The sequence below is a fragment of the Myxocyprinus asiaticus genome, chromosome 37, assembly GCF_019703515.2.
Source record: "Myxocyprinus asiaticus isolate MX2 ecotype Aquarium Trade chromosome 37, UBuf_Myxa_2, whole genome shotgun sequence".
Lineage (NCBI taxonomy): Eukaryota > Metazoa > Chordata > Actinopteri > Cypriniformes > Catostomidae > Myxocyprinus > Myxocyprinus asiaticus.
In genome coordinates, this window is record NC_059380.1 from 6,829,779 (window position 1) to 6,854,801 (window position 25,023).

Genomic DNA, 25,023 nt, shown 5'->3' on the forward strand with positions numbered 1-25,023 from the left:
CGTCAGTGATTATGTTGACGAGATTAACACTGCTTGTGAGAAGATACATTTTAACCTTTGCATTACTTAAAGGTGCATTCAGTAAATTTGTGTTCATGTAATCTTGGACTTACAGTGACACCTAGTGGTGTGGATGCAGCATCATTCAAAATCAATAGTTTTCAGTTACAGATGCCATTGTAGAAATTCACTATTCACAATCAACCATGAGTAATTTAATCCAAGAGTGAAAGTGTCCAATAACAAGACGGTTACTGAGATTATTATTCTAAAATGGCAGCCCCCATTAGGGCGGCCCTCCCCCATGAAGTATAAAACAGCTTTTATAAGGTTACTGATATGACCAGAGTCCTCATCTCATGTGAGTGGTCATGATTTTATACATATGCACTGTAAAGAATGTCTGTAATTTTAATGGTAAAAGACTGTAAAAATGCTACAGAAATAAAATGTTAATTGATTAACAAATATTAATTGTAATATATTTTAAAAGACAATACAGTTGTTTTTACAATAAAAAATGTTTTGATGTAAAAAGTATGATTTTCCTGTATAATTAATGGTAAAAATTTACATTCTATTTAACAAGAGAGTACATGTACTTTTTACAGTAAATTATTGTTAAAATTACAGTAAAAAATTAATCGGGCATTCCCACAATTCCCTGCGTGACCCATCATATTTCATTATATTTTATAGGAATAGTTATGTTTCTTATTTTTAATATCAGTTATGTACATTGGGGTGTTCTGTTTTATATTTAATGTAGTTTAGTTAATGTTTACTGCATTATTTTAATTTCACATGTGTTACCCTGATGGTGTTTACTGTTTGTGTGAGTGACACTGAGCACTGTCTCTACATGTTTATTGGTCATTGCACCTGGAAGAGCCACTGTTGGTGAACTTCAAGTCATCATGTGTCCTCCTGTAATTTTTATGGTGATTAACAATACCTTGTAAAGTAAAAAGTCGATTTTTACAGTTTCAGAAGGTTAATATCATATAAGTTTATGACGTTTCTTTACTGTTATTTAACAAAAAATATTTTTTTTACGGTGCCATCATGGTCATGTAAATTACAACAATTACAACAAACTGTAAAATGTACAGGTTGTTCTGTTAAGTTGTTATTTTTACATGCAACCACAGCTGCCAGTTTTTTTTGTTTGTTTTTTTTTTTGTAAAAACAACAGGAATTTTTCAACGTGTGTTTCAAAATTACAATTAGTTTCTTTGGGAGTAAAAAAATTTTAATTGGGAAAAAATTACTGAGTGCACCTTAGGACTCAATTTGCTCATCCTAAACTTCATTGCTGCAAAGTAAGATGTGTTCTGAATACAGATTAGCTCTCTCCAGCACATGACCGTGTCTCCCATAAACACACACACAGAGCTGATCTTTTTTTTTTTTTTCTCAGAATGGCATTTGAGAATAAAACACAGGCCTCCTTTGTTAAATCATATGACCTTTCCTTAGGCAGCGGTTACTCACTAAACATTCTGAATTAACATATGAAATGTCAATATATTATAATTAGGCTAAACTGATGTAATAGTAAGTACTGTAAGTTTGATTTTTGACGTGAATAAAAACAAGGCTGTTAGGGACTGACTTACAGTTTTTTCAATCGCTTGCACTGAATTAAAGGAAGTTCACCCAAAATTGAAAATTGACTCACCCTTATGCCATCCCAGATGTGTGTAACTTTATTTCTTCTGCTGAAGAATTTTTAGAAAGATTTTTAGAAGAATTTTTCAGCTCTGTAGGTCCATACAATGAAAGAAATCCATAAGACTAATAAAATCCATGTCTTCAGAAGTGATATGATAGGTGTGGGTGAGAAACAGATCAATATTTAAGTCCTTTTTTACTATAAATTCTCCTCCCTGCTCAGTCAATCTCCACTTTAACTTTTACATTCTTCTACTTGTGTTTTTGGTCATTTACATTCTTCATGCATTTCACTCACTACTGTGCAGGGAGAAACATTTCTAGCAAAAAAGGACTTAAATATTGATCCGTTGCTCAACCACACCTATCATATCACTTCTGAAGGTATGGATTAAAACACTGGAGTCATATGGATTACTTTTATGCTGACTTTATGTGCTTTTTGGAGCTTCAAAATGTTGGCACCCATTCACTTGCATTGTATGGACCTACAGAACTGAAATATTCTTCTAAAATCTTAATTTGTGTTCTGCAGAAGAAAGAAAGTCATACACATCTGGGATGGCATGAGGGTTAGTAAATGATGAGAGAATTTTCATTTTTGGGTGAAATATCCCTTTAAGCTGTATAACACTTGTAGATCACATAGCTATAATTTTCCACAACTCAGTTTTCTTTTTAACACTATAGAAATGCATATATTCAATTGGCATCAAAATGTTTAATTCTATTAAGTGTAATTTTCTAAAACCTGATCGGAACCAGAGCTGATCAGATCGGAGAAGCAGCACAGCTCCTTCCCTCTCTCTCTTGCTCGCTCACTCACTCACAGACGCACATGTGTGTGTGCGCGTGGGAAAGAATGTTTAACATCTCATTTTCACTCTTTGTAAGGTGAAATGTAATAATCATCGAAACTCAAGATCACCATCGAGTGCTACAACGTCATGAAACTCGAACACCAGCTAAGAGGTAGGCCTACGTTAGTCAGCAGCACCTAAACAGTTTAACTCTTGTGCGACCTTAGGGACATTTTTGTCTTGTTCATTTTTGTTTTTTTTATCATTTTAGCCGTGTTAATGCCAACGGCATACATTTTGCCAAAGGTGCATATTTTGGGGCGAATTTTGATATTTCAAACTCAGTTCCTACAATACATCTATAATACACTGTGTACACAAAATAGTTACACTTAGGGCCTTCAGGACAAAAATGTCCCAATTGCAATATTTGATCCCAGAGCCATTAAAGAATAAAAATCATGAATTCTGTATTATGCTTTCATTCCGGAGCCCTGGCTTCAAAATGTAAAAAAATTATATTTTCCACCAGATGGCGCCATTTTTCTCATGTTTAGCCTATGGAGCAAATACATGCTTTTTTCCTATTTTCTGTTTTCTGTATTATTGAGCACTGCAGGCCAATTGAATAAATGATGCAGCTAAAATTGTGTGGGTTTGTTGGTATGGATGTCAGAGTGTGTTTTGTATGTGTGTATTGAGAAATGTGTGTGTGTGTGTGTGGGCGGGTTTGGGTGTGTTATGAGGACATTTTTTTAGGTTACAAACTGGTAATTACAAGGGTATTATGCTAAAATGCATTTTATGATGACATTTCTAGTCTCCCCATAATTCAAATCGTTTAAAAAAACATACTAAACAATGTTTTTTTGAAAATGTAAAAATGCAGAAAGTTTTTTGTGAGGGTTAGGTTTAGGGTTAGGGGATAGAATCTATCGTTCACACAGTATAAAAATCATATGTCTATGGAGAGTCCTCGTAAGGATAGCCGCACCAACACTAATGTGTGTGTGAAAAACATAATGGCATTATGAAAACAAACTGGCATTTAAAGGGTTAAAATCCTGAAAATTAATTAATTTTTGGTGGTTATGATCAGGACTGATGTTGGTTAAAAAAATTAACTAGTTTAAATTGGAAAATAATATTAATATATTATATTATTATGGCAGTTTTTTGACGCGGACATTTTTGTCCTCTAAGGACCTCTGAGTAATTGTTTTTATTGACGCACAATAGTCAGACACAAGTCAGTCAGGCGCTTGTGGATGCGCGAGACAAACAGTGTGTCTCAAAAATGATAGAAATAATTGTTTTATCAAAATGTCTCAAATGTAAATGTGTATACTGTGTAAAAATGTAAAAAGTATAGAGATGTAAGCGCAAAACAGAAAACTGAGTATTTTTAATGTTATCAGAAGACGACAGGGTTTTTTTTTTCCTGTGATTTTTCCATCCATTATTTCTTTTTTTTATACACCAAAATGGCATAAAATGATCTGCATATGTTTTTCAATTTCCTTGCCATTGTTTTTCTTTCATTCACATATTGTGCCCTAATGGAAAATACCTGAATTTATTTTGTTAAATATAATTTAATATAGGAAATTATAATGTTGTCTGCATTTCCAAAATCAGTTGCTGCAGGAAAGGGTCCAAAAGTGTTTAGATATCATAAGATAGCACTGTGTGAGGAACAGAGCAAAAAGCACACGATCTGCCATTTTACTTGTGATTTGTGTGAAAGTGAATAAAAGTTATTTTTGCTGTAGTGCCTCTAGTGTAAATTTTACCAGGAAACTGCTGTGATACGTTCAGCGAGCCACATAAAAATAATTTTGCAATAAGTAAAGTGATTCTATGAGACCAGGTTGCTAAAGAATGTTCACTCTGAAGCCACAGCATGTCGCTTGCCCCATGCATTAAAAAGGAACACAAAATAGCCATGTTTATGTGAGCAATAAACAAGTACATTATCACTTACACCACTCAGCTGTCCCGTCAGGGCATCAATGTACTGCTTGAGCTTTTCCGTTGCAACCAGACACTCCTGAAAGAAACTGACAGGAGAAACCCATTGAATTACAAATCCCATAAAATAACAGCATGAACTGTCAAGGCAGCATCTCTCTTCTTCTGTCACTCTCTCTTTTATCAGTTTGTCACCCTCTCAGATTCATTCACACTCAGAACAGCATGACAGACTCAAGCAAGGATGGAGGAGAGAAGCAACTATAAAGCAAGACAACCAGTCACACCACACACACATTTAGCAGCATTTAACACTCTGATGGTGCCAAGCAGGCACAGGTGTGCTGCCAAACTCACAGATTTTCCATCACACAGATGACTTTATTCATTTTGCAGTGGCACAGTTTATGCCATTACACAGCTCTGTTGAGGGGGACTGATTTGTCTCGGTTTATGGGGACCTTTCTTCAGAAAGATCTTTTATGAAATTGTGTTATGCTAGTTTCAAAACTTTTAGATTAAGACAGACATCTGTTGACTTACTTGCATTGAGAGTAATAGTGTTTGATGAGGTTCTGGAGCAGGTCTACTTTTTTCTTGGTCTTTATTTCATTTACTTTGATGAGATACTGTTTGGGAAGACATGAGGGGAAAACAGGCCATTTAGTGGAGAGTGTTTGTTTTGAGATTTCCACAAAATTTAAATGGCTGTCACTCAAAAAAAAAGAAAGAAATGTAGACCCCCCCAGCTCTTGCATGTTCATTTATTCCTTTTATCCTCTTTATAATTGCATAAATTAAAAGGTGAACATTTTTGGATAATATAATAATGCTTTCAACTACCAGTAAGTGTGCAGCCCTATCTCTGCTCTTTTTATCACATTCTTCATATTTAAACCCATTTTGCAGAATTCCCCAGATTTCACCCCACAATCAGTAGAGAAAACATAAAAAGGAAACGTTCACACCGCAGCTGATTGTAGTCCAAATCTATTTCCCTCAATGTAACACAGATCTGTTAATTGAATGACAGTGTGAACAGCCACAAGTGCACTGAATCTGACATTTTCAAAATTCGATCTGGGCCAATTTCATATTTGAAAATACGTATTCAGTTCAGTTTTTCCTGCTGTCCTTTCGATTTGATGGCGTGTTTCACTTGTAAGAGCTTCGATGATAATTAAATATATTTACATTAGCCATCAAGAATTCTTTCACTATCACCTGCTGATAGATTAACTACTTAAAAAAATAACGGCAAATTATGATTGTAATTATAATTTGTGGCAGATGCAATTTGCAACCATAATTAAATACTAACATACAGTATACAGTAGGGGCATCACTTCAGTGTGTTTACTGTGTTTATTTAGAGTCCAACAGACTCAACCACTCCTACCCCTAAACCTAACTATAATATTCCCTTACAAAAATTAACCATGGTTTTACTACAGTCATCATAGTATCACCATGGTATTTTGTAGTAAAAATTTTAGTAACCACAAAACATTGTTACTATATTAACAGCATATTACTGTAGTAACACCATGGTTGATTGCATTTACTACAATATTACTATAGTAAAACCATGGTTAATTTTACCCAGATCAAACCTTTGTATTATCTCCTCGAATGTCACCATGACCAAATCAACCTTTATATTAAAATATATTTATTATAATAGGTAGTATGAAAGGAAATATTAATGGTGGAGACAAGAAACAGGATGGGGAAAAGTGGGACAAAAGGCGGATACGAACCCGGGTCACTCGCACGAAAAAAGCACATCTAAACCGTCGTTAAACCCCACACCACTGCAGCAACACTAGGTGCAGTATATTTGCCATTTCTGTGTTTGCACCAGACTATTGTAGTGCAGGTGCTCTTTACATCTAGTGCAAATAGTCACTCTGATAATTTAATGACAGTAACTATACACATTATAATCATGAACATGCCAGGGTTTGTTATACATATGCGGGTCAGTTTTGGAGTGTCGGCTGTTCAGTCTAGTATCATGTGAAAACGTCATGTGAACAACCAAATCGGAAAATCAGATTTTCATATTTAAACTGGAGTTAAGAACAGAGTAACAGAGCTATTTTTAACAATTGCAATGACTATTTGTAAGGGACACCAAAGAATTGTCAACTTCAGACACTTTTATTAACTGAACCAAAATTAAGTCCTTGATGGAAAACTTCATTTTGGTTTACTGAAAAAGTTTAAAATCAAACTGCACTTAATTCCACTTTGGGCCCCTCACTAAGCCAATCTGCAGTTTGGAGTAATAGTAAAATAATTCTGTATCAATTGTGAGGACCTGATCTGAGATCAGCATTAATCTAACACAACATCAGTCATGTTCCTCTGTTGCAGCTTACACAAATGTGAGCGGATCTTACTTCACACATCTGTAGCTGGAACATCCTGCGCTCTTTCTCCATCTCTTCTGCAATCTCTCCTCCGCTCACCTCTGTGCGCACCATACCATACTGTTTAGCCAACTCCCTCTTCTCCTTCTCAATTTTAGTGCTGAAGGGTACAAGGGTCACATAAGAGTGTGGCCAAATGCTGCACAAAATAATACACTACCATACATACTAAAACCACTTGGGGCCAGTGATTAAAACTGTAAACACAAAAGCAAATACTGTAAGAGAAGTGGAGCTGACTGCTTATGAAAATGAGAATTAAATAAAGAACAGAAATTATAAACAAAATTAAACATACAGGAAGTGGTATACGGCCACCAAAAGGATTTTTGGTCTCGATCAAGGATCAGAAAGTTAGAAGATCATGAGACTTTTAGATTGAAGACAACCAGGGTGAAAAGAAAATGGTAAAGATACTGAGCATATAACATGGGAGACATTGAGAAACCTAATGCTACACAGTTTCTAAAATTGGTTGACGTGTGATAGAAGCACTTTTCTGTCGTGAAAGAGAAGCTTTTGCAATATCTCTCGTCAAATGAATCAAAACAAAATCTGGATGTTGAAAAAGACAAAAACACAGACACTGATTTTCCAGAATGAGCACTTTTCATAAATACAGTGTTATAAAAACACTTACAATTTATTTTCGTAATCTCTCCAGGCCTTGTCAAATGATTTTTTCAGGTCCTGAAAAGATGAAAACAAGGAGTAAGGAATGTAGGCACACATATGTCATCTTATAAAACAAAAAGCATCAAGACAGATGCAGAAGAATTAAGAGAAGTCATTAGTCTCAATAAAATCTGCTTGCATTAAAAACTTTGCTTATGTCAGTGATCTATGTAATAAACCTCTGCCGGCTGATTGTACATCATCCCGCTTATTACCCGGCAGCTTCCCAAATAAATAAACAAATGGATATGAAATATTGATTTGAGACTGAGATGTGAGATGAAACTAGCACAATTATATAGAAAATCAGTTGCCAAATATAGACAAAAATATATTTGACAGCAGAATGCAGCGATTGACCAATCAGAATCAAGTATTTCTGATAGTCGTGTAATACTAATATGGTAATCGATCAGTACCATGGTATATATTATGGAGCTTTTCCACTGCACGGTACGGTACGGCTCGACTTGACTCTGCTCACTTTTTGGGGGTTTTCCACTGTGGTACTTTTTTTTGTACCACCTCGGTCGATGTTCCAAGCGAGCCGAGCCGATACTAAATGTGACATCAAAACCCTGCAGATCACTGATTGGTCAGAGAGAATCGTCACTACCAGCGTCACTGGATTTGCGACACGGAACATTAACCCACTAGTTTTAAAGTTAGCAACAGCAATAGCAGTATCATTTGTTCACGCGACTTTCGAATTGTAAAAAGAAATGGCTGTGCGCAAAACCACGCCGTGGTCAATAAACGAGGTGCAGACGTTCCTCTTGTTAGCGACGAACAAAACGACGCGAAACGAAAAAGTCTTTCAGGAAGTGTCTCAGCTGTTGGCCACACACGGCTACCACCGGACCTACCAACAGTGTAGGGAAAAGTTACAAAATTTAAAAGTGACTACAGAACCATCAAGGACCACAACAGCCAGAGTGGTTCAAGCAGAAGAAAGTGGAAGTGGTTTGACCAAATGGACGCTATCTATGGCAATAGACCGGCGAGCAATGGGAGGGAGAGTGCCCTGGACTCAGCCACGGCGTTGTTGGAGTCCACGATGGAGGATGGTACGTTTTGTTACGTTAACTATATTCTGCTTGAAAGCTTCACTTTATTTAATTGACCAGCTACTTGAAAGCTTGCTTCTAAAACAACCAGGCCAATTTAACTGTTACACTTGTGTAAAATCACCATGCAACAACTGCTTTATGCAGCACAATGAGCTAGTAGTTAACAGCTAGCGGTCGTGTTATTGTTTATGGTCAGTAATGTTTGTGTCGTGTTTAAGATGATGTCTCGGCAGTAGAGGCGGCGCAACTATGACGATCAGCCTATAATCCCACCCACGTTGAGGCGGCACTAAACTGCAGTGGAAAAGCAAACTCAGAAAAGTAAAGCGAGCAGAGTCGAATTGAACCGTAACGTGCAGTGGAAAAGTGCCATTGATGGATGGTTTTACCAACTAATGCAGCATCATGGTAACCTCACAGAATTTGTTTGTAAGGAAGCTATAAAGGCTATGCAAACAAAGACAGATTTAAACATCGATTTTTTTTCTGATGATATGATTTACAAAGCAAACACAACAAGGATGTCATGTGAATCACTTCTTACTGTGTTCAAGATTTCAACTTACACCTTTGACCTCTTTCAGATCCCCTTTTACCAGCGAGTCCAGGAAAAAGTTGATGTTGTGCAACATGCTCTTCAACTGGAAGAAAAGCAAAATTCAAACAGAAACTGTGAGAAGGCAAAAATCGATTTAAACTTTATGCAAGCATATGCACAAATGAGCACATCAAACACTTGTTTTTCCTATAAATTCAATTTAATGGCTAGTGAGGATAAGAAACTGTGGACAGTGAACTGAGACAACCTTTGGAGGGGAAACTGAGCAGTTTGTAGATAAGGCCTATCTTGTAAGTCCACACCATGACTAAAATTAAAAACACTTTTTGGAAATTATGCAGAAGCTGGCTAGTGTGACAGAAAAAAACCTTCCCCTTGCTCCATGTGTCTCACCAAGTTCTTCATTGGCATCAGCAGTTCTTTGGAGAATTCTGCAAACTTATTAAAGGCAGAGGCCACTTCCGGTTCTCCATTGCTGTGGAAATTTACAGCCAACTTCTCCATGGAATTGATGTAGGACTCCAAATGTGATATGTGGTCTGGGGGGAGATGACCATGAGAAATTCAGCAGAAGCCATGAAATATAACTGAGAAAACATGGGAATTTTACTAATGGCACATTCAGACACATTGGGGAAAAAACTAAAAACTAAAAAACAGAGTGATGCGTTTGAGTCTCAGAGGGGGCATTTGTCTTCCACTTCATTCATATTCACAGCTGCAGGAAATACTTTGCATACACTGTCAATCTCTCTAATGAATTAACACAGAATCAAAAGGACAAGCATAAATGCTGCTTACAGTCTGGTAATGTAATTCTAAAACAATGCTATAGTGCAGACTGATACTGCACCTTTATACAGCCTTAGGTTTGTGACTAAACCAAAAAAGAACGCTTTCAGGAAGAGAGACCGGGATTGGTTGGCTCCAGCGGTGTTTCATATTAGGATGCTGTCACAAAATTGTAACATCTGAATATTTGCCCTCTTCACCCACTTTATTTTAATTTAGATTAATTTAATTAATTTAGATTCATTTTGTCAAGTCAACTAAAAACTGTCAACCTGACAACTTTTTCTGCCACAAAATCACACAAAGTTTGATTCCACCTAAAAATGTTATAAAAAATAATTTAGTGAGTGATATTTAAAATATATGAATGTTTGTAAATAGATATGAGAACCAGCTATCAATAATTATCAGTCCTTTGATATAAGTTTTGAAGGTGTTAAATTAAAATGCCATCTGGATAACATCATTTATGAAAGGAGTGTGAGTTGGCATGATTGGTGCATTTCTGGATTGGTTGGCACATGGAGGGTAAAATAATTAATCATTTATAGCAGATCTGAACATTTATATCAACACACACACACACACACACACACACGCACGCACGCACACACACATCATCAAGTTGCTTACTGGTTATGTAAGTGATTAAAAAAGCATGATTAAATATTGTAAGATTTGTTTTTTTAAATGAATCATATATCATAAATTAATTATATTATAGTACTGTACTATCATGAATTGACATTAGTGTTAGTTTGGTTTAGTTTTGGTAAAATAAACATTTTTATCTTTTAGTTGGTAACTTCATTCATTAAAACTATTGCCTTTAAATACATATGCCAACCAACTCTGTGATACATAGATATGAACATAGATTTAGTCATGAATTCATAAAATCAAGGAAATACTTTGCAACTTTTAATGTGTCTGTTTTTTACAGAGATATTCAACAAAGAACACAAAGAGTCTACTGACTCTCGCATGGACATATTACAGTAAACATGGTCAAAATAAACCCACTGAAGAAGTACAGATTACCTTGTCCAGAGATATGCTTTGCTTTGGCAGATTTCTTCATTTTCTGCAATAATGTACGGTCAGAATCCAAGGCCTTAAGATAGATCGACAGATTGACAGATCGAAAGAAAGAAAGAAAGAAAGAAAGAAAGAAAATAAATTGTTTTCATTTCAGATTATATATTCATGCAATATCACTTTGATTAATTGAAATCTGTGCTGAAATACACAAAAACACACATGCAAGGCAAGCATACAAGCATATGTACACCACTTAACAGAAACAGAACATGAAGCAGCTCGTTACAGAAACAAATTTCCTGTTTCAGAAACAGCAATTACATGGAAGTGGCAATCAGGAATTGATTGTGAAATTATAAAAGCCTCACAAACTGCACTGCAGAAATTACACCTGCATTATTTATTTAAAATATGGCTTTTTCTTTCAAATAGTAATAGTATTCATGGTTTATTTATTTTCCCACAGTGCAATTAATTTTACTGACCACACTGTGTAGTAAAATCTAATGTAGTGACATGCATTATGCAAACAATTTAGTCACTTCACTGGAGCAACTGGAGCATGTAGTTTGATTGTCTTTCCAAACAAACAAGTGAGAGCAAATGAGGAAGATTAATTAACAGCTTCATAGTCACTTGTTTACATTCTGCCATCTGAGCCTATGATGCATCACTTTGTGTGGATCACAGCTATATGCATGGTTTGGCGGGGCAAAATCGTCAATGATTTGGCACATTTTAAAAGTTATTTTCATCTTCCACAACAGTTTTAGAATAAAGAAACGTGTTTGAAGAAACGGGATACACACAACTGAGACTTTACCTAGTGCCCGCTGCAAAATGCTGCAACACACCTGATATCAGGAACAATTCTCTGAAAGTCTATTTTTTTGCCAACCAATGGAAAATAAGGGTGATGTATCAAATATTCACAAAAGTTTCCTTAAAGGAATGTTCAGGGTTCAATACAAGTTAAAGGTGCTGTAAGCTAGTTTTTCATGGAAAAGTATGCAAAAAATGTTCCAACTACCTTAAAGATATTAATGAAATAAGTGTCCTGAGATATCTCACTGGTCTCTGTGACAGCTGTAGACTTTGTAAACAGCAAATAAAATATGTCCGTGGACCGCAGACATTGACGCTTTACAACTGTCAATCATTTTGCTCGTTCTCATAGTGTTGCATTTGAAGCGAATGTTTGTCAGTTGAGGGCGCTATTGTGCCACTGTTGAATTTGAAAGCCACAGGAACAAACAATGCTGCTCTTCTGCTTGGTTTTGGTCTCAAAATGATCTTTGGAGGGCGGGGTTTGGAATTAGGGGGTGTGGCTAATCAACAGCTCAGTCACGTGATTCACTTCCATTGTAAGTGCCTCACTGCAACCTCCATTTTTGCTTTTTTATAAGAAAAGGAGGGACGAGTCAAAATTAATTTGTGTGGTAATCAACATTATGCCACAAATGCTGTCGATTGATTAACTTGTATTGAACCCGGAATATTTCTTTAAGAGTGTTTCAGAATTTTGTGTCATACTTGCAAGTATGACAGCGTTAAGACAGAGATGTTTTAATAGCGTCTCTGATTTAAACTTCAGCAGAAATCGTGTTTAGTTGATAAGTTAGACTGATTTTTCAATCAATTCAAACTACATTTCAATGAGCAACTCAAAACTCTGATTCAACTATTTATTTTTCATCATCACTCAGAAATGTTTATGGAAGTCTCTGCATGGCATTTACCATGAACTAAAATATTTTAGTAAAAAATATATGTAGGTATCACTGCCAAATGGCTCCTCTGATCAAGAATTTCACACTTTTAAGACATTTCAGACCAAATACATAAATATCGAGATAGTGATACAGTATATATAGATTTTTTAGCTGTATCGCTCAGCCGTAATGGGAAATAGTATTTCCTGTGGATGTCTGTCCCAATTTTCTCTATCTTTGCTCAGGATAAACAGTTTGTTCCTCAGGGTGCAGAATGAAACCCTGCAGAGGGCTATAACATTTAGCAGTACCCTAAACTATGTGTTCTTTTGAACCACAAGTGATTGAACATAATAACATTTTTATGAAGGGAGAAGCTCCAAAGGCTCATTATTAACAACAACAAAAAAATATATTTGGTTGGAACCTTGAGGATTTCCCCAAAACATTCTTGGCAAAGCAGATTAATTTGTTTTCTCCAGTTAAGAAAGACAGAAAGAGGGATCAGTTGTCATGTAGCTGGCATTGAGGATCAAACTGAGCACTCTATTATCTACAACAATAATTGTAATAGGTAGTCTAACGCTGCACTTGTCCCATAACGGACAAACAATTACTACCTTGCACATTGAGAGGCCTTAATAATTCATGGATTCAATAACAACACCCGCTTATGATATGAATTATTATACCTATATACACTGGTGGCCAAAAGTTTGGAATAATGTACAGATTTTGCTCTTATGGAAAGAAATTGGTACTTTTATTCACCAAAGTGACATTCAACTGATCACAATATATAGTCAGGACATTAATAACGTGAAAAATTACTATTACAATTTGAAACAAAATGTTCTTAAACTATTTCAAAGAGTTCTCATCAAAAAATGCAGATCCTTGGCATTCTAGCTGTCAGTGTGTCCAGATACTCAGGTGACATTTCACCCCACACTTCCTGTAGCACTTGCCATAGATGTGGCTGTCTTGTCGGGCACTTCTCATACACCTTACAGTCTAGCTGATCCCACAAAAGCTCAATGGGGTTAAGATCCATAACACTCTTTTCCAATTATCCATTGTCCAATATCTGCATTTCTTTGCCCACTCTAACCTTTTCTTTTTGTTTTTCTGTTTCAAAAGTGGCTTTTTCTTTGCAATTCTTCCCATAAGGCCTGCACCCCTGAGTCTTCTCTTTACTGTTGTACATAAAACTGGTGTTGAGCGGGTAGAATTCAATGAAGCTGTCAGCTGAGGACATGTGAGGCGTCTATTTTTCAAACTAGAGACTTTGATGTACTTATCCTCTTGTTTAGTTGTACATCTGGTCTTCCACATCTCTTTCTGTCCTTGTTAGAGCCAGTTGTCCTTTGTCTTTGAAGACTGTAGTGTACACCTTTGTATGAAATCTTCCGTTTTTTTGGCAATTTCAAGCATTGAATAGCCTTTATTCCTCAAAACAATGATTGACTGATGAGTGTCTAGAGAAAGCTGTTTCTTTTTTGCCATTTTTGTCCTAATATTGACCTTAAGACATGCCAGTCTATTGCATACTGTGGCAACTCAAAAACAAACACAAAGACAATGTTAAGCTTCATTTAATGAACCAAATAGCTTTCAACTGTGTTTGATATAATGGCAAGTGATTTTCTAGTACCAAATTAGCAATTTAGCATGATTACTCAAGGATAAGGTGTTGGAGTGATGGCTGCTGTCTAGATGGCTGCTGATCTCTATATATAGATAGATAGATAGATAGATAGATAGAGATTTTTTTTTTAAGATTTACACATTTAAATTTTATAACAAAATTAAATTAAATTGAATTGAGTAATCTTTAAATAAACAAAATATTTTGAGTGTACATGTATAGATAGATAGATAGATAGATAGATAAATATGTGATGAGGAGGAGGGTTTGTTGATTGTTAATTCGGTTCCCGCATCCTCCTTTCCTGAACTGGTGCCGAAGCCCGGGAAAGGAGGAAGAGCATGCTGTTCGGGAGAACTCGCCGCTGTCGTCCGCCAGGAAACGGAGGAGCCGCTGCCATCCGCCAAGAGAAGGAGGAGCCATTACCGTCCACCAGGGGACAGAGGAGTCGCTGCTGTCCGCCAGGAAGCGGTGGAGCCATTGCCGTCCGCCAGGGGATGGAGGACCCGCTGCCGTCCGCCGGGAGGCGGAGGAACCGCTGCTGTCCGCCAGGGGACAGAGGACCTGCTGTTGTCTGCCAGGGGGCGGAGGAGCGGCTGAGGACCGGGTGGGCGGCTTGCCCACGGGAGCCGAAGAAGAACGTTTTTTTCTTTCTCTCTCTCTCCTCTCTCTGTCTCTCCCGTTCGCTCTTTCTCTCTCCCCTCGTCTCTCTCAGATTATCAGGAGGTGGGGAGGACCATCGGGTGGTGGAACGGCCAGAAGGGCAGCATCTCCCCTCCAGAGATGAGGGGGAGTAAGCCAGTCTGGATGGCACCCCGGCCTTAATCGGGCGGTGGAGGAGTGTGATGAGGAGGAGGGCATGGCGGGGCCGTGAGGATGCATGCCCAGCATTGAGTTGCCTAATCAGCGAGAGAGAGAGATAAGGGAAGAGCTGGGGACACCAGAGAGAGAGAGACGCACGCGGCCGCTCTGTGTGGGTGTGTCGTGGTGTTTCAGTTTTATGTTGGTGTCTCATTAAAGTTTTGTTGATTGTTAACTCGTTTCCCACATCCTCCTTTCCCGAACTGTTATAATATATATATATATATATATATACACACACAGTTGAAGTCAGAAGTTTACATACACTTAGGTTGAAGTCATTAAAACAAATTTTTTAAGCACTCCACAGATTTTATATATATATATATATATATATATATATATATATATATATATATATAAAACATATATTCATATGCAAAAAGAACACTAAAACTCTAATACTACACTTTTACATTTTCTGGAAATGTGATGGTGCATGCCTGTGCAAAACTATGCTAGTGTGTTGTGGGTGGTTGCCAGGGCTACTTCCACTATGCTCTTTGTCCCTAGATATGGCTCTGGTCCCTCCCTCAATGTAATTCTATGGGATTTTTAATTTTTGCCCATTTTATCGCCCGCTACATGAAAATCAAAGTCTGGTCACAAATTAGCACAAGATTGCGCATGATTTCAGTATTATTCTGTATATATACATGTGTTTAGCGCAAATGATATGGCACAAGTTACACACCAAAGTTTAATACTATGGGTTAGTTAGGGGTTTGTTAAAATCCTCACTCTTTCCCAAATTGAGCCTACTTAACCTGTTTGTTTTTCTGCATTTTAAATGCACTCACAGTTAAACAACTGGCTGTAATTACATAGCATGACTGAAACTCAATAACATCACTACACAGAAAAACTGATTTTAACAAGATTCTTTGTTCTCCTTAGCCTTGATGAAATCACCTTCCTTCAATAAAATCCCAGTTTCTATGGAGACTTCATTCTGCTTCAAAGCCGATGACCTCTGTGTCTCTAACACTCATGTTTTATCTTGTTTTTATTCTCTTAAAAACCGGTCTGTCAAATGCCAGTGTTAATGGATTAGAAGTAATTAATAGTCATGGTGTCACACATGATAGTGTGAAGAGGCAAATGTAATTCACTGTTATGAGTTCAAAGAGCTCATAATGAACTCCTTATGCAGCATAATTGAGAAACATGTTGGTCGGTACGTGAAATCATCTGACACTGAGCAACAGTCAACAGCCACTGACTAAACCAACACTTAAACGGCTAGTTCGCCCAGTCATCATTTACTCACCCTCATGCCGTTACAAACCCTTATGACTTTCTCTTTTTGGGGTGAACTATACCTTTAAGTTAGGCAAAACAGGAACAGGATTCTGAACTGCTCACATCAAGAATGCTTTACTTTCGTATTTTAAAGCCCTCCCAGTGACCACTGTTACACTTCCACTGGGCCAACAACAATTTAAACGTGCAGTTGTTCACCTGGAACGGCATTCCACCCTGAATCCGATTTCCCCTGACTAGGCATAGTGAGAATTCTGTACTCAGCAGCACAGCTAAGCTCTTTTGTTATATATGGCAACAACTGTCTGGCTTTTTAGGGTGGTTTTTGTATGCATACGGGGCAATTACATGAAAATGCTTGTGAAATTCCTAGCAGAGAACAAAGAAAGGTAAAGAACAAAGAAACTAATTAGACATGTCATAAACAGGCATGAATGCTGGATTTGGTCATGGCAAAATTGAAATATCAGCCAAACGATTTATCAGCCAATACTGGGCCACTTCGACATAATAGGCATCGGCTGATAACCTTGCCTGCTTTGGTCTAACTAAAGTGTTTCCCCATTTGGTCAGTTCCAAATCTACTCTCAGCCTTGTCAGTGCATAACAAACATTTTCATTTTAAAATATTTTTGTCAATTCTGAAATTTAAAAAAAAAAGTGTATTTATTGTATAGCAATGTTATGTATGCCTCATTTGCTATCATTAATTATATGAAGGGATTCATTTTCAGATTAATCGTGACCTTTTATTTGAACAAATTCTTAAAGATCTTAAAGATCGACCATTTACTCTATGCCTGTTTACAGTGCTGCGTGATCCTGCAAATGTCACTGCATTATGTTGAACTAACTTACTCAAATTTTACCCAAACAAATCAGAACTTAATCAGATCAAATCGGAATCAAATCAAGAGCTTGTGAATCGGAATCGAGTCAAATTGGGAAATCCGTATTGATAACCAGCCCTTATTATATGTACTGTATATATTATATCGACCATAGACCACCCTGCTCTCTAGAAATCAGCATTGATGTTGGCTATTGTTTAACCATTATAGTAAGCAGTACCACAGTAATACGACACAACTGAGAAAGAGTTCACAGAGTCATTAACTGTCAACTGTGAGCAAAATAAAGAGAAAAGTGTCTGGAGAAGCTTCATAATCACTGTTCCACTGCTATCTGGGATGGCCCATTAGTTTATCTGAATGGAAGGCTATTCCAGACTCAGAGCTGCCGCTGACAGGTTATTTAGGTCCTGTGGGTCTCTATATAATATGGTAAGGCACGCTATTTATATTGTGTTCACAGTGCCCTAAAGAGTGGTGTGAGGTTTAAACACACACACACACACATGTTGGTGCAGCTATCATTATGAGGACTCTCCATAGACATAATGATTTTTATACTGTACGAACTATAGATTTTATCCCCTAACCCTAACCCTACCCCTAAACTTAACCCTTACAACCCCCCCCCCCCCTTGACAAATGTCAATTTCATAACAAAATTCCATTAAATTTAAATGAATAATTTAATAATTTATTGTATTTGATTGAAGATTACTCAATTTAATTTGATGGAATTTTGTTATGAAATTGAAATACGTAAATCTTAATATATATATATGGCCAAAAACATGTGGACAACCCCTTCTAATTAAAGAGTTTGGTTACTCCGTTAATACCAGTGAAGATAAATCATAATTCTACTCCAAACAATGGCATTCTAGGGCATTCGGTGCTTCCAACTTTATGGCAACAGTTTGGGGATAGCCCTTTTCTATTCCAGCATGAAAATGCCCCTGTGCACAAAGCAAAGTCCATAAAGAAATGGTTTACTGTGTCTGATGTGGAAGAAATTGACTGGCCTACACAAAGCCAAGACCTGAACCCCACTGAACACCTTTGGAGTGAATTGGAACGCCAACTGAAAGCCAGGCCCCATCGCCCAACATCAGTGCCGGACTTGTGTCTGAATGGGAGCAAATCCCTGCAGCCATGTCACTACATACAGTATAGTGGAAAGCCTTCCCAGAAGAGTGGAAGTTGTTATTGCACCAAAGGGGGAAATTTATGCCTATGGTTTTGAAATTGAAGGTTCATCAAGCACATATGGTGTCCACAAACTTTTGGCCACATAGTGTGCATATATTGAGTGTATGTTTATCACATACTAGCAGGTATTTTTTAGTAACTTTAGTGTATATAAGTAGTAAAGTATATTCAAGTGAAACTGTCACAGAAAATGCAACTGTTTTTAGGTCAAGGTAATGAAGTCAGTGAAATCACTAATTGAAATGGAACCAAATGAGAACGTGCTCATGTTAATACATTCACTGGCATAGAGTTGCAATTTTACTTTATTTACTAAAAATGGGTTATCAATGATTCTGACCTATTGAAAAATTATCTTTGTTTATTTTAAAGGGATAGTTCACCTAATTAAGACAATTATGTCATAATTTACTCACCCTCATGTCATTCCAAATCCATTTGACTTTATGAAGGCAATATTTTTATAAATATCGCTTGTTCACGCAAAACCTTGTGCTGTTTTTAGCGCTAAACAATGCGTGTTTTTGCGTGAACACGCTTCTCTCATAGCGATCATTAATGCACAATGGACTTAAAGATTTTCACAAAAAAAAAATGCTTACATTTAAGGCTGTTTTTCACATAAACCTTCAGAAGACTTGGGATATGACGCACAAGCCGCATGAGCTACTTTTATGATACTTTTTGCATCCTTTTTGAAGCTAAAGTGAGTTACTATCCACTACCATTGTACTGAAAAGAGTAAGACAGAATGTGATATTCATTAAAACATCTCCTTTTATGTTCTGCAGAAGAAAGTCATTCTGGTTTGGAACAACATGAAAGTGAGTAAATTATGACAGAATTGTCATTTTTGGACACTTTATAAGAAGGTTCTATTTGTTAACGTTAGTTAATGCATTAAGTATCATCAACTAACAATAAACATTATATTTTAACAGCATTTATTAATCTTGGTCAGTGTTTATAAAAACAAAGTTGTTCATGTTTAGTTCATGTTAGTTTGTAATGCATTGACTAACGTTAACATATAAAACATTTAATTTTAAAAATGTATTGGTGTATGTTGAAATTACCATTAATAAATGCTGTGAAAATATTGTTCATTGTTAGTTCCTCTTAATGTTATTAACTAATGTTTACAAATGGAACCTTATTGTAAAGTATGAAAACGTCTCTTTGTTTCTGTTCAACTACTCTCACTCAGTGCTCTGGAATGACGATAATAGTAATATCAGGTGTCTCTACTTGGGCGAATGAATGGGTAAACCTGCATTACTTCACAGGGAAAACAAGGCGTGACACAAAAGCCTCCCCTGCCCCTGTTGGTGTGGCAGATTATCCAAGCACTCCAATTATGTCTCTGATTGATCCTCTCCAGTGCTAATCCCAAATCGGCCCTCGTTTTAGTTTACTGTCAGCAACATACAATGGGAATACAAAGGTCCGCCTCTGATGACGACATCGAGCTTTACGCTGATAGCGTCACGTGTTTCATCAGAAAGTGCGTAGAGGATGTTGTTCCAACCAAAACAATACGGATCTACCCGAACCAGAAACCTTGGATTAATAGCGATGTTCGCGCGGCCCTCCATTTTTAATTCCAGGAACGCAGAGCAGCAAAACGCCAGTACAGGAACAAGATTGAAGGACAGTTTAACACCACCAAATCTAGAAGCATGTGGCAGGGAATTAACATCATCACGGACTTTAAAGGAAATAAAAACTCTGCCGTGAACACCGCTGCCTCTCTCCCGGATGAGCTAAATACTTTTTATGCTCGATTCGAGGGAAACACCGCCCTCACGGAGAGAGCTCTCGCAGCCAAAGCTACAGATGTCAGTTCACTCTCCGTCTCTGTAGCGGATGTAACCCGATCCTTCCGACGGGTGAATATCCGTAAAGCCATGGGTCCAGACGGCATTCCGGGCCGCGTCATCAGAGCATGCGCGAACCAACTGGCTGGTGTTTTTACGGACATTTTCAACCTTTCCCTCTCCTGGTCTGTGGTCCCCACATGCTTTAAAACATCCACCATTGTGCCTGTACCAAAGCAATCTAAAATAACTTGCTTAAATGACTGGCGTCCTGTTGCTCTGACCCCCATCATCAGCAAATGCTTTGAGAGACTAATCAGAGATTACATCTGCTCTGTGCTGCCTCCCTCACTGGACCCATTGCGGTTTGCTTACCGCAACAACTGCTCCACTGATGATGCCATTGCATCTACAATACACACTGCTCTCTCCCACCTGGAAAAAAGGAACACTTATGTGAGAATGCTGTTTGTAGTCTACAGCTCAGCATTCAACACCATAGTGCCCTCCAAGCTTGATGTGAAACTCCGGGCTCTGGGCTTAAACAGCTCGCTGTGCAGTCGGATCCTGGACTTCCTGTCAAGCAGACGCCAGGTGGTTAGAATGGGCAGTAACATCTCCTCATCACTGACCCTCAACACTGGAGCCCCACAGGGCTGTGTTCTCAGCCCACTCCTGTATTCCCTGTACACACATGACTGTGTGGCAACACATAGCTCCAATGCCATCATTAAGTTTGCTGATGATACGACGGTGGTAGGTCTGATCACTGACAATGATGAAACAGCCTACAGAGAGGAGGTGCACACTCTGACACGCTGGTGTCAGGAGCACAACATCTCCCTCAACATCAGCAAGACAAAGGAGCTTGTGGTGGACTTCAGGAGAAGAGAAAGAGAACACAGCTCCATCACCATCAATGGAGCACCAGTGGAGAGAGTCAGCAGCTTCAAGTTCCTCGGTGTCCACATCACTGAGCCCGTTGTGAAGAAGGCTCATCAGCACCTCTTCTTTCTGAGACGGCTGAAGAAGTTTGGAATGAACCGCCACATCCTCACAAGGTGCTACACCAGCACTGTAGAGAGCATCCTGACTGGCTGCATCTCTGCCTGGTACGGCAACAGCATCGCCCACAACCGCAAAGCCCTGCAAAGGGTGGTGCGAACTTCCAGACACATTATCGGAGGTGAGCTTCCCTCCCTCCAGGACATCTATACCAGGCGGTGTGTGAAAAAAGCTCGGAGGATCATCAGAGACTCCAACCACCCAGGCCATGGGCTGCTCTCACTGCTACCATCAGGCAGGCGGTATCACGGCATCAGGACCCGCACCAGCAGACTTCATGACAGCTTCTTCCTCCAAGCAATCAGACTTTTGAACTCTTGATCTCCCACGATCAAAATACATTAGCACTGCACTTTATTAATCTTATTATCTCACACTGGTCTGTCATAAATTATATTCTCTCTTAACAACGCACTGGGAACTGACTATCAACCGACAGCCTGAGTGTCAATACAGTACAATATAACCTACTGTTTATTTTATATATACTATATATACTATTTTTTTTTTATCGTATAATGTGTATTCTATACTGTGTGTATTGTATACTGTACACTGAATGTTATTATTTGTATATTGTGTTGTGTGTAATTATGTGTATATTAGATTTTAAATTGTGTTGTGTAAATCTGATGTTTATTGTAAATTGGTATATGTCTCATCACTGTCATGACTGCTATGTTGCTCGGAACTGCACCCAAGAATTTCACACACTATTGCACTTGTGTATATGGTTGTGTTACAATAAAAGTGATTTGATTTGATTTGAATGTTTTAATGGGAACACACAAGCACCATGCTGTTGAAGAGAGATAGCTTATGCGTGTGTATTGAATCTTCATCACAAATGTCCAAGGAAATCTCTCCCTCTTTGTCATTAAAGGAACATTCTGCCACAAATGCTGTGGATTGAGCTAACTTGTATTGAACCTGGAATATTCCTTTAAGTCACATGACCAAAACAAGGTCCATATTAGGGCATGGTGCTCCCATTTTCTATGTTGAAGTCACCAAAGATTAATGCAGAGAACATATGTGTTGCATTATTTCCCTCCATATATAATATGTCCTCTTCACAGGGATAGTTCAACCTAAAATGAAATTTCTGTCATTATTTACTCATCCTTGTGTTGTTCCAAATCTGTGATTCTCATGAAACATGTCAAGAAAATGTACTAGCCTATTTTACTCAAATCAAAAGAAACAAATACAAATTTTATTTTGCATACAGAAAATGAAAGCTATTTTTAGCGCCTTTAAGAATTTTTACATTGTGACATTTTTGTGACAGTTAAGCTCATTTCTAAAGGCTGAGGTTATGATGAGGGTAGGGGAAGCTGATTGTAGATCCATTAAGATCTCCTCTGTATTCTGTATTGTCCTGAACCCCCCTGGGGCTATGTGTGTGCAACACTCACTAGATATTCAGGGTCTCGTCCTGTCACATGAAGCCAAAACAATCAAGCATGTAATGCAGTGCACTGTTCAATTTGTATGGCCATGGATTGCATAGCCCAGGGTCATCACTATGGTTACTTTACATTCCACCATGTCACCCTTATTAAGGCAGTCAGCATTCAATAGTTGTTACAACCCTGACCCGACTACATCCTCCAAATTGGTGCAACCTTTACACAAACTGAAAAGTAAGAAGAATAAATGACTCAATAGCAGTCAAAATAGCTAAAATATATGTTGTTATTGGATATACAGTATATACAGTATTGTAAATAGGATGGGATGTTCCTGGATCAACATGCTTTGTTGTTCTTGGAACAAAATTTCCTGTATCAACCAATCCAATCAACCCTAACCCTAAATTCATAGGGTAATAATTGGTTGATAGGAATGTTGTTCCTATAACTAGAAAGGATGTTGATTCGAAACGTGACCCACTTGTGTAAATCACGGTCATATTAATTGGTAGGTTATTAGTGAGTTCCTTTTCTGCACCAGAAGACCAAGGAATCCATCAACTGAGCCGGCTTTTGTTTATGTAGCTTTATACACACAGGATGACAGGCACTTGCTCTTGATAATACAGCAGAAGCCTACAGTATATTGATGCACGAGGACGGACAGGCGATTAATGGAATGTTCCAGGTTCATTACAAATTAAGCTCAATCGACAGCATTTGTGGCACTGATTACCACAAAGAAATAATTTCAATTCATCCTTCGTTTATTAACCCTCATGCACTGTTCGGTCATTTTTGACAGAAATCAATTTTGTTTCTTCAATAAAACTGGTTTCCTTTATCTGATGGGTAGGAGACTTGGTGACTTTTCACCCATTTGATATCTGAACACACACAAAGAAATTGGAGTTGATTCGATCAATCTAAGTGGTAGAAAGAAAAAAATTACACTTGTACTGTTTCCGGTCAAAAGTGACCGCCATAGGAAATGAATGGGAAACACTAAAAAGCACAGATTATTTTTCATTATTTATTATATAAAATCTAAAAAACAGCCACAATGCAGAAAATCACACACAGACATGAAGGGGTGAGACTACCAAACATCAAGAGTGCAAAACACAAACACACACACACACAAAACTGAACCAGTCAGACTATAAAACAGAACCAAAAACAAAACAAAAAAAAAATCAGCCACAATGCAGAACACACACACACCAAAATGAACTGGTGAGACATAACACATCTACAATGCTGAACACACACATTCATCTTGTTACAACCAGGGATAAATTAGGTTATTACTTGTTATTCTACTCATTTCATGTATGAAAAAACTGACAAAAATAACCTCAAACAAATCAAACAAAATGCTAAACTTTGACAAAAGTGGTCTCTGATAATGTTTAAATATATATCTAAATGCAGAACTTGTGATTAAAAAAAAGGAAAAATAGCAGTAACAGCATAGGCACTTATAATGGAAGTGAATGGGGCCAGTCCATAAACATTGAAACACACACTGTTTCAAAAGTATAGCCATAACATGTAAACATTATGTGTGTTAACATGATTTTTGTGTGAACAAATCTGGGATTTACCAGCGTTAGGATGTTTTCCAGATTATAGGGTTTATGCCATTGTGTCGTCATGACAACGAAATTACAATATAGGATGTAACCTTACACAGATAAGTGATTTTATCACACTAAAATCACGTGAATATGCATACTGTTTATGTCTTGTGGCTATACTTTTGAAACATTGTGTATTTTAGAGTTTATGGTCTGGCCCCATTCACTTCCACTGTAAGTGCATTAGCTACTGTAACCGCGATGTTTTGCTTTTAAAAAACTAAACGAGGTCGATTTATTATTCATTTAATTTTATTATGGTAATCAATTCCATTAATGCTGTCAATTGAGCTTAACTTGTATTGAACTCGGAACATTCCTGTCCATGCATATTTGAGGCGCCAAATCGTGAAGATAGAGGCAAAATAAGAAATAAAAACCCTGAAAGATTGCACAGCATCACTGGCAAAGTGATTTGTAATACCGACGGGGAAATTATGCTGACATATCTAACGAAAACAGAGATCCTTCCTCATTCAGTTGTGCTATTTGTGCCACAGCCCCCATCATATACTCCAATTACAC

General features: G+C 37.6%; 1 protein-coding gene across 10 annotated transcripts in view; it reads right to left on the reverse strand.

Annotated features, from left to right (window-relative positions):
• The window catches only part of LOC127427571 (arf-GAP with SH3 domain, ANK repeat and PH domain-containing protein 2-like), a 59,539-nt gene that overhangs the window by 33,789 nt on the left and 727 nt on the right, over positions 1-25,023 (reverse strand). For all 10 annotated transcript variants that reach the window (XM_051675228.1, XM_051675227.1, XM_051675229.1 and 7 more), the window contains exons 2-8: positions 11,018-11,090; positions 9,578-9,723; positions 9,192-9,266; positions 7,521-7,570; positions 6,851-6,980; positions 4,989-5,074; positions 4,459-4,534 (exon numbers count right to left, since the gene is read on the reverse strand). In XM_051675228.1, the coding sequence (XP_051531188.1) occupies positions 4,459-4,534; positions 4,989-5,074; positions 6,851-6,980; positions 7,521-7,570; positions 9,192-9,266; positions 9,578-9,723; positions 11,018-11,090 (636 nt within the window). The remainder of the gene's footprint in view (positions 1-4,458; positions 4,535-4,988; positions 5,075-6,850; positions 6,981-7,520; positions 7,571-9,191; positions 9,267-9,577; positions 9,724-11,017; positions 11,091-25,023) is intronic.